Below are 18,020 nucleotides of genomic sequence, written 5' to 3' on the forward strand. Positions count from 1 at the left end.
AACTACCCCCCCCCCCCCCCGAAACAGAATGTGAAACTTACCGAACGGTGCAGGGTGGGCGGGCATTCAGGCCTCCTCTTCCTCCGATGTTCCGTCCTCCTCCTCCGGCGCTCGCAAACTGATAATGGCCTGGGTGCATGCGCAGTAGCCGTAGTAGAAGCATTATGATACTGCGCATGCGCCCAGGCCATTATCAGTTCGCGAGCACCGGAGGAAGTGGTCAGGACATCGGAGGAAGAGGAGGCCTGAATGCCCGCCCACCCTGCACCGTTCGGTAAGTTTCACATTTTGTTTCAGGGTTTTATTTCACAAGCTCACTTGTTACAGCAAGCTGCCAGCTCTCTTCCGATGAGCAAGGACGAGCCTGCTGCAGAACCAGCATTGATTTGCCGCAGGCTAGTCCTTGCTAGCTGAGAGTGCTGGCAGTTTTCTGTTACAAGGAAGCTCTCATCTCTAGTCGTAACCACGAAACGTCGTAACCTGAGACTGTCGTAACCCGAGGACTACCTGTACAGTAAATGAGAAAATTTTCTTTGACTTTCTTAAACATAGGGAAACATATATTTAGGTGCACAATGAATGGACAGGAGTGTTGTTGAGATCGGCTCCCCTCTATTTACGGGGCACACTATAGTGTTTGGGTGCAAAACAATAAACATAAACCTATAAGAAAAGAATCCGGAACAATGTTTCTTCTAGTCCCGTCACTGTGAGAACATTCATTTTATTCTTTTTGTTGTATTAAAAAAAAAAAACTCAATTAGACCCCCAACTCTTTCTGCATCAAAGTCCTGTAGGAGAAAAGTTTCAAAGTTATTCCAAATCCAATGACCTAACTGAGCTCACCCATCCCCTCTGTGGAAGAAAGACATTCAGCATTGTTTTGTATAGGAGTCTTGTGGTTTTCTAGCCTGCATCCAAGTAATAGATGGAATAATTTGATTTCTTCATCCATCCATGTAGAGTCAATAATCACGCCTTCATGTGTTCAAGACGATGCGATTCTTAATACTCACAAGTGCCAGGAATTCTTTTTCCAAGGTTATTTAATATTCATTTCTTTCAGCACATATCTATTATCATTAGATGTAATGATATGCATCTAAGGTGCAATGTCCCGTCCTTCCTGGGTACTACTGTTTGTGCTGTGTAACATCCATATTAGAATCTTGTTCCATTGAATAGCTGCACACTTCTATTAATCCCATCCATAGTCAGGTTCTCTTCCAGGTGTGTTGTGCTGTCTCTAGTCCAGTCTATATACTGTATTTTGTGCAGATACTTGGAACAGAGAAGATCTTGGCAGTGAGTTACTAGGCTGTAGTAATGGCAAACACCTGGACTGCAGAAAGACTTGAATGCTTATACAGATGCTGGAGCCAAGAGGACTATGTTAGATGATGGTTTTCAGATTTGGTTAAAGAACTTGAGCCTCCTCAGATATGGACTTACTGACATACTGTTCTTTCTGTATTTTGATGCGGGGTATAAACATATTGATCCATGCAGCAATCGGATAGTAGTAGTGTCTATATAAATAGCACTTTTCAATACATTCAGGGCAAGAGATTACTACAAATTTCAATTTTTTTGTTCCCAATGTGTATAAAGCGGTCTTAGTCTAGGGTTAATATTAGCAACATTCTATAAAGTTGGGGATATCTTTAACATAATTCAGTATTCTATGTTTTCAGCAGTGTCGGAAGTATACAAGAGGCAGTCATTGGTCTTTCCATCCCTTAAAAATTCTAAATTCACCCCATTCCCTTCCCATCTGATTAATTTGTTAGTGCAATAAACAGGGGGGAATTTTATTATTTTTAGAGCAATGCTCAATTATTTAAAAAATATGTTATAGATATGCTTAAAATTATATATGACTATATTTAGAGAACACTGTTAGTCAGAACCTTCCTCTGCCACTTGGGTATAAGGGCTGAGAAGTCATTGCCTGGAATCCAAGCATATTTATGGCAGTAATATATGGTAACTGGGCACTAGATTCCAAGGTGGTAAACAGGGGGGGCAATGACAATGTTACTTTTAAGAACAGTCCCTCCTACTATCAGTGTCCTAATGGCAGTGACATTGAAATAGTACCTTTCACCTACACAGGTGCCAATTTTCTATTTGTTGAGCCAATATCCATGACCATGTTTCCTAGAAATGTATGACAAGCGACATCTGTACTTTATATTGGCTTAACCCACAAAAAACTGCTGTTCCAACTGTGTGATGTATTCAATAGCAAAAAATAAAATGTTCTTATGTCAATTGACTTATTTTTAGTGGTTGGTCGCTTCTTCCCAGTAAGAAAGTGGACGATCGGCAGTGACATGTTTTAAAGGGTCAGTCCTTCTTGGTTATAAATTGCAGCAGCCTTCAGGACTGACTGACAAGTTCAATACAGCTTGTGCCATGAGAACATACATGGCAGAACCTACTATGTAGCGTCTATTACTGCCCCAGGAAGAGACAGTTTTATTCCAGGTTTGGAAGACAGGAAGAAAGTTCCCATAAATATTCATTGTAGTGTCCCTGCTGCAGGCTTGTCATACCAATGCATTATCACAATGTTTGCTTAATCCGCAAGGCCTAGAGGTGTCATGGGAATGATAGAGAATATTGACAAATGGCGAGAGAGTGTGTCACAGAAGTTTTGTGACTGGCTATCCACCGCCAGACCTGGAAAACAGACAGAAAATACTTTAGACAATGCAAAGGATCGTTTAAAAATAGTAAATATAGTAACTCGAGAATATGACAATGACAAAATACAATTTACAGTAACTGATAAGCTGCATTTTGGGTGCATTCACACTGAGTAAACGCTAGCTTATTCTGAACGTAAAACACGTTCAGAATAAGCGGCGTCTAAAGCAGCTCCATTCATCTCTATGGGAGCCGGCATACGAGCGCTCCCCATAGAAATGAATGGGCTGCTTCTTTCACTCCGAGCAGTCCCATTGAAGTGAATGGGGAGTGCCGGCGTATACGGCAAGCTCTGCTCATGCCGGAGCGTACACGCCGGCACTCCCCATTCACTTCAATGGGACTGCTCGGAGTGAAAGAAGCAGCCCATTCATTTCTATGGGGAGCGCTCATATGCCGGCTCCCATAGAGATGAATGGAGCTGCTTTAGACGCCGCTTATTCTGAACGTGTTTTACGTTCAGAATAAGCTAGCGTTTACTCAGTGTGAATGCACCCTTTGTCTGTACGTTAAGGACAACCAGGTTGGCAAAGCTCTTTGTTCTAGTTTATATTAGGGATGTCATGGAATCCAACTCACTGGCATCCATATGACCTAGTAGGGTACGTGGAAGGAGTTGTAGCCGTAAGACAACCCGTTTCATGTGACTCTATATTATTTTTGGATTCTTTTCCAATTTTTAATAAAATTCTTCCCTTTAGGAGCTGTGAAGACATTCAGTTTCCTGGAGGATTATCCCATCTACAGACATAGGATGAGTTTTGGTATTCCATCCTTCCTGCTCCAAATATAGAATATATCCTGCGGTAATCTCAGTCTATATTCTGCTGACAGTATCACATCTGGGGGATATACTTTATGTGTTAGTTGACAGTTTCCATGGAGGAAAAAATGTCCTTCTAAAAATGATATTGTACTATTTTGCTTAAGGAATGATGATGTTCAGCTTGTAGTTCGATCACCACGAACAACACTTACCCTCTCCAATGCGTCTGAACAGATGTCTGATTTATGGGACCCCCAGCTATCATAAGAATAGGGGGTGGAATGATAGTGTACATGTGTGACCACCCCTGCTTTCACTTGACTGCAATATGCAAGACCAGTGCTTCATCAGATCCATAGAGATGAATGGAGCTGTGGTCACCCATGCACAGTATCGCTACATTCACACAGGGAACTTGGGGCTCCCATTCTCATGATTGCTGAACCCCCAGGGATCACACTTTTATTATCAATCTGTGGAGAGGGAATAAGTGTTATTAGTGGGATAACCCCTTTAAAGATAACCTAAATGGTAGTTTTCCTAAGACTAAATACTCTGTTTGGAGCTCATAATTCTGTTTTCAGTGGGTGCAATGCCCTTCAAATTATACAGGCTGGATCCAAGGTTATCTAAGGAAGGGATCGATCATGTTGTGCATTTATAATAAGTAAAATCTGGTTATTATCAAGTTGGCAAGCACTAGTGTGGAATTTTGGTCTGGCTGTTGTAATGGTCCTACAGTAAAAATTTTGTCCAGGTCTGCTTCTCTTCCAGATATAATGCCATGTCCGTTCAGGGGCTGCATCTTGTACTGCAGTTCAGAGCCATTCACTTCCATAAGCATGAACTACAATACCAAACACAGCCTAATGGACAGATGGAACAAACTATACAATTCCATTGTTGGAGTGAGCCATTGTGATTGAAGTTCTATATAGCAGGGTGCAGAGAAAACTGCAAATGGCTAGTTCTTACCTTCCTCTCCGAATATTCCTTTGCAGGTGGAAGAGAGAAAGAGAGAGGACAAGAAAATAGCATTATTATTAGCGCATCATGTCGGGTGTTCTATCACATACAATGCAGTATCAGCACATTCGTACATCATAGTAAAATCAATAACAAAAAGGCCTTTTTTCACTTACTTGAAACCCCATCCAGTTCCCCCTAACACAATGGCGGCAATGAGTACAGCCCCTGCGATCGATCCAATGATAATATTTGTGCCACTGGGACCTGCAGTAAAGATGCATTTTAGTGAGAGAAGAAAGGACATAGACCAAAATCTATGTCCAAATAGGAAGCACTTTAGTATACTACTATTTAGACAAGAATTTTTGCAATACAAATGGCAATTTGCCTGTTAAAACCTTTTGGACTTTCCATTAAGTGTTTGCCATGTTAATGGAGCGATCAAGTGTGATCACAAGGAAATTTCCGCAATCCAAAGGAAAATATTTTCTTCTGAGGCTACATAAACATTTACATTAAGTGTGGACATTTATCTTTTCCCATGAAACACTCCAAGATTTGTCCTGAAAACATCATAATAGTTATATCAGAGACAAACTGAAGTTTTGACTTATGGATGAAATACATAATGTACCTTTTGATCTCTCCACAACTCCAGTGACTTTTGGAACAGGCAGCGGATCGTACACACTGCAGTCTTTTCCAGTCCAATCCGAGTGACAAATACATTTTCCTTCATTACTACAAACCTGTATAATGACATAAAACACAAGTGACACAAGTGGTATCTATAATGTCCCCAATTCTGAAAAAATGTACGTGGTATCTACAAGGTGGTAGAAGCCATATTGGGGGCTGAAATCACATAGCTAGCTCCCTTCCCCAGCACCACTGGCAATGCATTCTTTCCTTATGAATAGCCTAAAGAAAATTAAAGGGCTTGTAAGAAATTAAAATAACATGGCTGTTTTCTTCCAGAAACAGTTCCACACTTGTTCAGGGACTGTGCGAGATCTTAGGCTGAGTTCAGAAGTAGTTTTTTGGTCAGGATTTTGAGGCTGAATTTGCCTCAAAATCCTGACCAAATAGACAGATCCCATTGAAATCAATGGGAGCCGGTCAGTTCTTTTTTCCGGGAGCTGTTTGTTCCGGCTGTCGGAAAAAAGAAGCAACATGCTCATTCTTCAGGCGGATTCGCCTCGCGAATCCACCTGAAGACAATCACTCCTCCTGACTAGGCCCATTCATTGGGCCTAATCGGTAGCAGAGTGTGCGACTGGATGCCAGTGCATTGCACTGGCATCAACTCGCAGCTACCTGTTTTTTGGTCCAGACCAAAAAACCCTATGTGGCCTTAGCCACCTTCAAGTGAATGGGAATGAACACCGCAAGCAGCACATGGAGTTCAGTTGGGAGCTCTTTCTAGTTAATCTCCTACATCCTGCCCTACATAAGGCAGAAACTCAAATCTACGCCAGATTTGTGCTCTTAGGTGAGGGCCACAAGCGACATAAACGCCCGCAGTTTCCCTATAGGAATAATGGAAGCAAAAAGTCTACAAAGGAAACCTCTGCAGACTTTCTGTAAAAATACCGCAATGTGCTGCCACAGTGTATTTTCCTGCACTGCTTTTTTGCTGCGGGATGCTTCGTGGGGCAGTAGTCTTAACAATTACAGAAAATAGAAATATATAGAATATATAGAAAATGTACAGGGCTGCAGGAGACCATGCTCCCTCCAAGTAAGCCATGTCCACTTACAAATACAAATTTGCAGGCACACTGTTGGAAACTTTTGTGCTAAACACATGGCATAGATATCATCATAGCTTGTTACATAGTTACTTTCATAGGAATTTAATCACTGGCTTTTTTAATGAATTTGAGGACTTTGACTACTTCTTACTGACCCTGGCTTAAAGAGTCTGAGCAGGAGTCAGGCTCTGGAAAAATAAGAGTTGGCGCCCTGATAAATTCCCTCTTTTTGTTTAATAATTTTCTTCACAAGTAAAAAACAATATTTGCAGCCAACAATTTGATATTTACACCCAACATACCCCATGGTCTGAGCACACGACTCCATTTCCACTGCCTGGGCACGTACTGAAGTTGAATGTAGATGCTGGCAGACACTTCCGATCTAGACACATCATATTGGGTCCACAAGGTGTCCCATCCTCAACATATCCCAATCCAGAGCCATCTGGTAGAATCACCTGCCCACCTCTGTAAATATGAGAAGACAGAAACTAATAGCCTTGTGGTGTTACCATAACCTACAGTGCTTTATAAACATGGAAATCGGCTGAAGGGATTTTCTGACCCCTAAAACAAGCATCTGAATTTTTTTTTAAGATATTCGCTACCAACATATCCTTTTAATAAGGTTTCATAGACTGTAACATTAAATGCACATCCACTACACAACAGTACCTGGAAATTCCCTATTTGCTATCTATACCTACATGCTGCATCCTGAGATCCAAACTTTCTTTCCTGCCTTTGATACACCCATCTATTTCCTGAGATGTCACCAGCAATGTCTGTCTAATGCAGGAATTAATTCTACAATATTTTGTCCTCTTCATTGATCACATCACAATGGGGAATAGTCACTTATGTTTCAGGATAAAGTGGTAACATCCTAAATTTTGTCTCACCTGCAATCAATGTATCTGTTCTGGTGATAGAAAGACATACTTGTGATGTCACCAGTCAGTTCTCCGATTCTTGGTAATCCAGAGATATTGGAACATAGGAGGTAGCCGCAGAGCACATCTCTAATGGGCAGAAACAGGGCACCTTGTTAACATCTGTGCAACATACTAGTACTGACTACTAGTCAGCTGTAGGGTGCTTATCACTGTCCTGAGCCTTGTCAATTAATACAAATCAAGGAATTAGGTTTGTAGATGGATCTATTTTTACTTACGGTTTGCTGCACTGAATCCAGTTATCCCCGTCTCTCCCACAGTTCCCCTTCTCCGTCCCTTCAGTGTTCAGTTTTTCATAGCAGAACCTGTCTGATGAATCTAGAGTAGAGTAAGAATCCTTAGATGCCGTCTACTAGATATCTCAAAGTGTCTACAAGAATGAAGGGGACCTGAAAAATAGCTTTTATTACTTTAAGGGTACCACGTTACAGTACCTGCAAAGTGAATGGGATTTTGGCTCATCCACACATTTCAGAAAAAATCTGCAGCGATATCAAAAACCGTTGCGTTTTTGTAAGCCGCAGTATGTCAATTCTGGCAGTTTCCATATAGGTATAATGGAAGCAGAAAGTCCGCAGAGGAGATCTGCTGGAAAAAAAAAGCGATGCGGCCTTTTCCACAGCGCTTTTTTGTTGTGGATCGCTACACATAGGGTCTAAGGGTTGGTTCACACTAGCACTTGTATTCCGTCCGCAAGGAGTCCGCATGGAGACCCCCCCAGATGGAATGCAATCGCAATTGCAAGTGATGTGCTTGCAAAGCACATGGAGCTCCTAGATTATAATGGGCTCCGTGTGCTTGCCGCGCACTGCCTGCACGAATAAATTGTGCAGACAGTGCACAGCAAGCACACGGAGCCCATTATAGTCTATGGGCTCCGTGTGCTTAACTGCACAGCGCTTGCATTAGCGTTGGTATTCCGTTCGGGGGGGGGGTCTTCATGCCGACTCCTTGCGGACGGAAGACGAACGTTAATATGAACTGGGCATTAGCCTAAATGTGGGTTGGTCTGAAGAGGTTCAGCTTGTTGTTCGTAGGCCTGTTAAACTTAGTTGCCAGAGTGAAAACTGACAGACACAGTACATTTTAAAAATAAGCATAGTGGACATGGAAAATGAAAACTCAAAAATTCTTAAATAAAATGTTTGATATAAAAAACTGTTGTTTTGGGGGGGGTTTGTTCCCTTTGCAAATTAGCAGTATTTGCAAATTTTTTAAACTGGTCAGTATTTGGGAACACCTTCATAATGTTTCTATTCTTATCTCTGCTACTGTGTATCTAGCCAAATATGCTTCCCTTATCATGTGCATAGCTCACTCTATGGCTACATTTTATCATCAGCTATGATGTCTGTTTTAGACTTCAATTCCCCATACCTTCCATGATTTTTATTTTCTAATATCTAATCATTTTTTCTACTATGATCTTATTTTAGCTGTTGTTAATCTACTTCATGATGGCGGGTGAAGTTTTACACACTTGTGAAACAGAAGAAGAGGAAGCTAAAATATTGTCCTAGATTTAGCTACAGATTTAACACTTACTTCGTCCCCATAATATATTACATTGACGATCTCTGGTCTTGCATCGGCCTCCATAACATCGACCCTGGTGAAACAGAAATATTTGTTTTTATACACAAGGTCACATATTTTCAATACTCCTAAATCTATCCCATATTGGAAATGACAATATTATTTTGATAAAAAAATGTATACAAGTGACAAAGCTGCTACTATTTGATTTACATAATTTTAGATACTAAATGACAATGTATAGCTTCCTCAGAGGACCACTTATTTAAGAGAACTACCCCCATTACATAGGTTTCCTCTCTTCTATACCAATATACATGTACATGTTAGTGAGCCAAATGTGGCTCACATTGTTGTCTTTTTAGTGGCCCTTCACTATCAGATCACAGACACATTTGTGTATGGGACAATGTGTGGCAGTGTCCATGCCTAGTGCAGGCCTGATGGGGCAAACATAAGCGATATTTTCTCTATGGTGTTCTTTGAATCACTATCTCATGTACCACACATTAGGACTTGGACTAGGCATGTATAGCATATCTACGATACGTGCCATGAATATGTGATAGGTGGAGTTTTCATTTCTGAGGCCCCATTTATTAGAGGAATGGGGATCTGATCCATTGTTCAGGATGCCAGAAAGAGTGACACAAAACAAAAAGGTGGCCTCTGGTCTCTGAACTGTAGTTTATAGAAGTTGTAAAACACAGTTCTCCTAGTTGGCTGGATTTCCGAAAATAGTACCTGAAAAAGATTGATATCACCTAAACACTCATATGCCAGGAATGTCATACATGGAAATACCCACTATTTTGTGGCTCTTGGGAATGATACAATTTGACAATGTGATCTCTGGACTCCGTATCCATAAAATGGGAGATAACTTGGAGATGGTCAGGGGTTTTCAACTACTCAGGCCTAGTTCATATCTGCACATGGGTTTCCGTTCGATGATTTCCACTTGGCAACCCTCTGAACAGAAACCTAATCTGCATAAAAAACCAGTTACCTTAGGAAACCCATGGACCCCACACTCTGTAATGGGTTCAGGGTGGTTTCCACATGAAAAATGCAGAGAGAAATTTGCTGCTTGCAGGACTTTTCTCTCCGCATTTTTCATGTGGAGAGGGAAACAAAATGACTCAAATGCAGATGTGAATCAGGCCTTAGACCACCACTGATCAGGATTAGTGCCCTGGTCTAAATGTACTCCATTCATAGAAGCTCCGGTGATAGTTCAGCTATCTCCAGTGCCCCCACTGAAATTAATGGAGAAGGCCGCATGTCGCCCAACCACTTTATTCAGAACGGGTAGGAAAAACCTTTCTCCTGATCGGTGGGGGTCTGAGTGGTCCAATCCCCAATGAGCTGCAGGTTTCTCCTTTTCCAATTGAGTATTTAAACTTTACAACATAATAATATTTAAAATATTTTTTTACTGTGGACTTTTATTTTAATAAACTTTACTTCACATTATTGAGACCCGATAAGGGAGTTCACAATATGAATTTCTGATCACTGTTTTGATAGCAGAATGTTCTTGGTGCTGATGGCACATGTGCCCCTCATCCAATAGAAGTGACCGTATATTTACTTCCAGAAATGCACTGCCAAAATGGACATACAGTTACAAGAAGGGGTTAAGCTGTAAAGTTCTTGTTCTAACCTTACTTAGGTGATTGCTGAGCCGGGTTCCTACATTTCCCATCCCCTGATTGAACTTGATGGACATGTCTTTAGTCAACCATACTAACTATGTAACTATGTAACTTTTGATTTCATTTATACACAATCCCGTCATATTAATTTGACCACCCCTACTTTTGATGTCAACGTTAAATAACCAATCGCAGAAGGCATCAGCCATCTGGGTGCACTCATGATTGTTAGAGATGAGCGAGTAGTATTCGATCGAATATCTCCCCTGCATAGTTATTGGTGTACTCGGTTGAACACCACGCAGTAAACGCAGTACAAATTCGATGCCCCTCCCACCTTCCCTGGCGCTTTTTTACACCAATAACTATGCAGGGGAGGTATTCGATCGAATACTAGTCGCTTATCTCTAATCATTGTGGAAGGCACGATGGATCAACACAAGGATGCATCAATCCTTGCAGACTATGTCCACCCCTACATGCGAATTGTTTTTCCTCAGGATGAAGGCATCTACCAGCAGGACAATGCGGCATGTCATAAAGCTTGCAGTATACGTCCATGGTTTGAGTAGCACCAGGATGAGTTTACCGTACTCCCTTGAGTCGGCATGGCTCAACATCCCAGTGAATATCATCACAACATCCCCTCTCTTCCTGCACGTCTCACAGCGGTCCGCTATGCCAAAGGTGGTTATTCTGGATTTTGACAGGTGGCCACATTAATGAGACTGGACTGTGTACATTTACAATTGGACACTATAATGCTAAAAACACTTATGTCTAGAAAGTAAGCAGATATATAATGTGGTAACTTGGCATAGAAAGTGACAGCCACCTGTTCTTTAATGACACAGAACATCACATGCCATGTTAACGAATCATTCTACAAAATGCAGTTTTATACATTTACCTGGTCATTGTCACAGAAGTATCCGTCCTGCTTGTGGAGATTCGCTGGGCACTGTGTAAATACAATGAGACATGGATTACCTTATACAAAGCAGATCACCATTCACATACTGAATACTTCTAATTGTTTTTTCTTGAAGTCAATTTATTATAAGCAGAAATTATTTCTTGGCATAGTAACATTGGATTTGATATTTCCAGAACCTTCAATTAAATTCCTAATAACTGATAAGCTCAGGATCAAAATTAGGCTATGTTCACATGTATGTCTAGCGTGTACATCAGCCCTTAATGGCCATGCTAAATAAGTCCATAGCCTTCTAATTCCAGACAGAGCCCAAAGATTGTCTTACTGACATTCGTCTGGTCAGTATATGTCAATAAGGATATGCTGGAGACCTAAGGGAAAGTTCACACCAGCTTTTTTCGTGCGGCTAGTTGTGACAGGTTGCCGATGCAACTCATCAGCATTCCGTTGCGGCATCCCGCTCCTGATTATGCCTGGATGAATGGGCTGGAGGGTGTCTCGAGCCGCAGATGACTCCATGGAATCCGCGTGATGATAGGGCATGCCGCATTTTTTTTCACTAGCTGAAAAAAATCGCTAGAGGAAAAAAAACTGTGAGTGACTCCCATTGAAATAAATGGGATGCGCTTTTGCAGGCGGATCAAAATCCGCCTGCAAAAAACTCTGTGTGAACATAACCTAAGGTTGTCATCCTATCAAGTGGACAGAGGATTATTCCATAACTCACCACGCTGGAGTCTCCAGGACATGACTCTGGTACATCACATTCATTAATAGGCTCCCGACAAACTGTCCCCCTTGGTTCATACTGTGATCAAAGCAAAAAAGTAATATATAACACAACCTGAAGACTCTACAATGCAGTCTCATAGAAAGTGTCTATGCTTTCGCTTGAGGTCTATGGGTCTTACTTTACATATCTGTAGGACTCTCATAGAGAACCTCCAGTTGCATACCAGAGCACCGTAATAATAAAAAATTAGCAATATCTCTCATAATTTATTCCTCAGTTTCATGCGATCATTCTTGCGGATTGATGATGATCATTCATGGTTCTTACCTTACAACGACGGCAACACAGCCCATCACTACACATTGCATCATGGCTGAGGGTGCACTTCTTACAGCAGTTCAGTGCTCCACTCCTTTTACATTCCTGTCAATTACAATAATAGCTCTAATGACCATGACGTGGATTGTGGAACAACCAGCAGCAATATTATTGTAAAACAGAAAAGAATCAGACAGAAGTGTGTTATGTGCATCATTCCTCCGCTGATATCACATGTGCCAATTTTTAATTCTCGTTATCATTTTTTATTATGTGCCTTACAAAACCCATAACCTTTCCATTTTTCCATTTACCTAGACATATTGGGGTTTGTTTAATGCAAAACATATTGTACTTCAAAATGGTATTTTTTAATACTCTGTACAATGTACTGGGAAACTGGAAAAAAAGATTGGGCTGGAATTGAAATGTGGGCTTGCCATTTTCTTATGGGTTTTGTTTCACAGCGATACCAGATTTATATAGATTCATTCGGGCCTAATCAGGAGTGGGATGCCGTAACGAATGCCAATGTACTGCATCAGCATCCCGTCACGGCTAGCCATGTGGAAGTTTGCACAGCGGAAACTATTTTCCACCATGTGAATAATGGTACATTAATACAGCACATTGAAGGACTTTCTACATTCTCCATCTCTCCCTCCCCTCTCCATAGACTGCATGGTAAACTTATCTGCCAAAATGGACCAAAATTACACAGATGAGAAGGAAAGACAAGTAATACTTAAACACACAGACATTTTCTTTTTTCCCTCAATAGATTTGGATACTACAACTGCCAGCATAACCAAATGGGGTGTGGATGATCCCCTCTACTATCCTAAAAGCCACTATTGACCATATAAGTTTCTACCTGTGGCACAGTATGTCAAAATGTGGCTTAAAGGGGTTTGCCATTTTCAGACTAATATTGACAAACAAATGTACAATAAAAAGATATACAATTTTCCAATATACTTTCTGTATCAATTCCTCACGGTTCTCTAGATCTCTGCTTGCTGTCATTCATTCTGTTACTTCTAGAGGATAAAACTCTGACCATGGTCATGTGATTTACGGTCCATGGTCATGTGATGAGCACACAGGTGCACAGCTGATTACCAGGCAGATGTCTGATTACTGGGCTGTGACTGTAACGAGCTCTGCACCTGTGTAGTTATCACATGACCAGGGACTGGAAATCACATGAATGTTAAAGACTGACTACAAACAAGTTTCCAACTCATAACCTGTTATCCAGGAGCGGATATTTTCAGGTAATACCCCAATAGGAGGGGGGAGCTTATTCAAAGGCTTATAGGGAAGATGTGGGAATTCTTTGCTTGGTACTCCTGCCTTCAGGTAGTTATCAGTAAATCCCGTGGGGGTTACGTGGGCATTGTGATAGGTGGAAGGGTTGATGATTTTTGCTTTGATTGCTTTTATGTCTCTTTGATTTTTCTTGTTTCTATCCAAATGGTTTTATTACTCATCTAACTAACATTTTGACCACTAAACCGCAGGACTTACTGGGTGCCCTCATCCAATTCACCTTTATAATTTATGCCATATGTCAAAGTCAACTGTTATTGGCACTTGACTGATTTATTATGCAACTGTCAGGATACGGAGTCGCCGCGGTCTCCTTGCTGCGCGGCGTCTCCCTGGGAGACTTGTTAAGAGTTCTATTGGGTGTGCTTAGGTCATTAAGGGTTAATCTTTTCCTTGCTTTCAGTCTCCATGTCATTAGCCATCAGGTGTGTTCTCTGCTGCTATTTAATCCCCACCCAGGCATGGATCCTTGCCAGCCATTCACTTGGGTTTCCTGGTCCCCCTGCTCAGTCTGATTCCCTGTCTGTTTGTTTTCCATATGTCTCTTGGTTTTTAGATCCGGCTTGTATTTTTGACTCTCCCTTGTCTTTTGATTCGGTACCTTTATTATATCTCCTGGCTCGACCTCTTGCTCGTCTGACCTCGCCTTCTCTTCTGTGTCTTGCTGGGACTTGTGGTCCTCCCTGGCTCCATGCTGTTTAGTCTTTTGTTTTGCATTGCATTTACACTGTGCTTTCTGTTCAGGTGTGACCCCCGTGACTCCAGTCCCTAGGACTTTCAGGGCCTCCTCTCCCCGTATCCTAGCCGCCGGATAGAAGTGTCAGGAGCCTTGGTAGGCGCACTTCAATTAGGAAGTGCATGGGTCTGCCTCATCTCAGATATTACAGCATAGTTATAGCTGCAGGGCCTACGACTAGAGATGAGCGAACACTAAAATGTTCGAGGTTCGAAATTCGATTCGAACAGCCGCTCACTGTTCGAGTGTTCGAATGGGTGTCGAACCCCATTATAGTCTATGGGGAACATAAACTCGTTAAGGGGGAAACCCAAATTCGTGTCTGGAGGGTCACCAAGTCCACTATGACACCCCAGGAAATGATACCAACACCCTGGAATGACACTGGGACAGCAGGGGAAGCATGTCTGGGGGCATAAAAGTCACTTTATTTCATGGAAATCCCTGTCAGTTTGCGATTTTCGCAAGCTAACTTTTCCCCATAGAAATGCATTGGCCAGTGCTGATTGGCCAGAGTACGGAACTCGACCAATCAGCGCTGGCTCTGCTGGAGGAGGCGGAGTCTAAGATCGCTCCACACCAGTCTCCATTCAGGTCCGACCTTAGACTCCGCCTCCTCCGGCAGAGCCAGCGCTGATTGGCCGAAGGCTGGCCAATGCATTCCTATGCGAATGCAGAGACTTAGCAGTGCTGAGTCAGTTTTGCTCAACTACACATCTGATGCACACTCGGCACTGCTACATCAGATGTAGCAATCTGATGTAGCAGAGCCGAGGGTGCACTAGAACCCCTGTGCAAACTCAGTTCAAGCTAATAGAATGCATTGGCCAGCGCTGATTGGCCAATGCATTCTATTAGCCCGATGAAGTAGAGCTGAATGTGTGTGCTAAGCACACACATTCAGCACTGCTTCATCACGCCAATACAATGCATTAGCCAGTGCTGATTGGCCAGAGTACGGAATTCGGCCAATCAGCGCTGGCTCTGCTGGAGGAGGCGGAGTCTAAGGTCGGACCTGAATGGAGACTGGTGTGGAGCGATCTTAGACTCCGCCTCCTCCAGCAGAGCCAGCGCTGATTGGCCGAATTCCGTACTCTGGCCAATCAGTGCTGGCCAATGCATTCTATTAGCCCGATGAAGTAGAGCTGAATGTGTGTGCTTAGCACACACATTCAGCTCTACTTCATCGGGCTAATAGAATGCATTGGCCAATCAGCGCTGGCCAATGCATTCTATTAGCTTGATGAAGCAGAGTGTGCACAAGGGTTCAAGCGCACCCTCGGCTCTGATGTAGCAGAGCCGAGGGTGCACAAGGGTTCAAGTGCACAAGGGTTCAAGTGCACCCTCGGCTCTCCTACATCAGAGCCGAGGGTGCGCTTGAACCCTTGTGCAGCCTCGGCTCTCCTACATCAGAGCCGAGGGTGCGCTTGAACCCTTGTGCACACTCTGCTTCATCAAGCTAATAGAATGCATTGGCCAGCGCTGATTGGTCGAGTTCCATACTCTGGCCAATCAGCGCTGGCCAATGCATCCCTATGGGAAAAAGTTTATCTCACAAAAATCACAATTACACACCCGATAGAGCCCCAAAAAGTTATTTTTAATAACATTCCCCCCTAAATAAAGGTTATCCCTAGCTATCCCTGCCTGTACAGCTATCCCTGTCTCATAGTCACAAAGTTCACATTCTCATATGACCCGGATTTGAAATCCACTATTCGTCTAAAATGGAGGTCACCTGATTTCGGCAGCCAATGACTTTTTCCAATTTTTTTCAATGCCCCCGGTGTCGTAGTTCCTGTCCCACCTCCCCTGCGCTGTTATTGATGCAAAAAAGGCGCCAGGGAAGGTGGGAGGGGAATCGAATTTTGGCGCACTTTACCACGCGGTGTTCGATTCGATTCGAACATGGCGAACACCCTGATATCCGATCGAACATGTGTTCGATAGAACACTGTTCGCTCATCTCTACCTACGACCCCTTTTGTCATTAGCTGCACAGTGTTGCTTTCCCAGCTGTGTCACTTTGCACTGCCTGACCCTGACTCCAATCCTTACATAATGGCTGGCCCTTACCCTAGACAGACCGCCCGGTGGTTTAGTATGGATGCCGAACACTCCGTAACTGACCGCCTGGACGAACTGTCAAGGCAGGTGCAGTGCATGGCTGGGTTAATTAACCAAGTCTCGCAGCGTCTGGATGCTTTGCCTGATCCAGCATCAGCCGCTGCAGGTTCTTCTATTCAAACACCAGTTTTTCCCACATTGAATACCCGTCAGAATCCTAAAATGCTCTTGCCTGACCGTTTTGACGGTAAACCAGACAGATTCCGAACATTTCGGGAATCTTGCCGTTTATTTTTTCGTTTTAATTTCCTTTCTTCTGAAGCAGAGCAGGTGGCGCTGGTGGTGTCCCTTCTACGAGGGTCACCACAAGACTGGGCCTTGGCTCTACCTGCTGGAGCTCCTGAATGGAAGTTGTTAAATACATTTTTTCAAACATTAGGTCAGATTTATGATGACCCTAATAGAGTTGCCTTGGCCGAGTCCCATCTGTTGTCTATTCAGCAGGGAGTTAGAACTGCCAAGGACTATTCTACGGAGTTTCGCCAGTGGAGCTCGCAGTCAGGGTGGACAGACATACCTTTGTTAACCCTTTTTAGACAAGGCTTATCAGATTCTGTAAAAGATGCTCTAGTAAGTCATCCAGTCCCTGAAAATCTAGGAGACTTTATGTCCTTGGCTATTTCTATTGATAGGAGGCTTAGGGAAAGGCGTAGAGAGAAATTAAGCAAACCTGGGTCCTCAGCTAAATCCTGGTCTGTCCTTTCGGAACCTATACCTCCTTCTGCTGTTCCTACCTCTTGTTCTATTCCTAAAGAAGAACCGATGATATTGGGGTCCACAACCGCCTCCAGGAGAAAGTATCGCCTAGAAAATGCTCTGTGTCTGTATTGCGGCAAACCTGGACATATCCTGAGAAACTGTCCAACCAGACCTAAAACCACCGCCGGGAAACGCCAATGCCTGAGTGATTTCCGGGAGGGTCACTCAGGCACACAGGTACCTCCTAATAATATTGAGAAATGTTTACTCCCTGCTATTCTTGTTAATGGTAATAAAACTTTTGCATATCAGGCAATGGTGGATTCAGGTGCTGCCATGAACTTCATCCATGAAGTGGTGGCGCAAGCTCTAGGAATTGAATTAATTCCCTTGCAATACCCATTTCAGGTATCTAGAGCAGATCTAACCCCTTTGTCTGAAGGGAAAATCTTAGCCCGTACTGCTGAGGTGCAGTTTTTTGTCGGCAGTTTACATGTTGAAAAAGTGTCATTTTTTGTTATGAAAAAACTGGCTGCAGATGTTATTCTTGGTTTACCCTGGTTGCGTGTACATAATCCAGTCTTTAATTGGGAAACTTCGGAGTTGGTTAGATGGGGAGATTCCTGTACTTCTCATATTAATACTATTTGTACTATCAAAAATGATATCAAAATTCCGGAATTTATTACCGAGTTCAAAGACGTCTTTGACAAGCTCAGTGCGGAGGCCTTGCCTCCACATCGACCTTATGACTGCGCAATTGATTTGGTTCCTGGAGCTAAAC

General features: G+C 42.7%; 1 protein-coding gene across 1 annotated transcript in view; it reads right to left on the reverse strand.

Annotated features, from left to right (window-relative positions):
- Positions 1–704: 704 nt before the first annotated feature.
- ADAM11 (ADAM metallopeptidase domain 11) overlaps positions 705–18,020 on the reverse strand; it is a 69,305-nt gene continuing 51,989 nt past the window's right edge. The window contains exons 17-27 of the mRNA XM_075277158.1: positions 12,352–12,447; positions 12,019–12,099; positions 11,265–11,315; positions 8,706–8,769; positions 7,379–7,478; positions 7,107–7,226; positions 6,504–6,672; positions 5,082–5,196; positions 4,621–4,711; positions 4,454–4,471; positions 705–2,685 (exon numbers count right to left, since the gene is read on the reverse strand). Of these exons, the coding sequence (XP_075133259.1) occupies positions 2,670–2,685; positions 4,454–4,471; positions 4,621–4,711; positions 5,082–5,196; positions 6,504–6,672; positions 7,107–7,226; positions 7,379–7,478; positions 8,706–8,769; positions 11,265–11,315; positions 12,019–12,099; positions 12,352–12,447 (921 nt within the window). The 3' untranslated portion in view covers positions 705–2,669. The remainder of the gene's footprint in view (positions 2,686–4,453; positions 4,472–4,620; positions 4,712–5,081; positions 5,197–6,503; positions 6,673–7,106; positions 7,227–7,378; positions 7,479–8,705; positions 8,770–11,264; positions 11,316–12,018; positions 12,100–12,351; positions 12,448–18,020) is intronic.

The sequence above is a fragment of the Leptodactylus fuscus genome, chromosome 6 (genome assembly GCF_031893055.1).
Source record: "Leptodactylus fuscus isolate aLepFus1 chromosome 6, aLepFus1.hap2, whole genome shotgun sequence".
Taxonomy (NCBI): Eukaryota; Metazoa; Chordata; class Amphibia; order Anura; family Leptodactylidae; genus Leptodactylus; species Leptodactylus fuscus.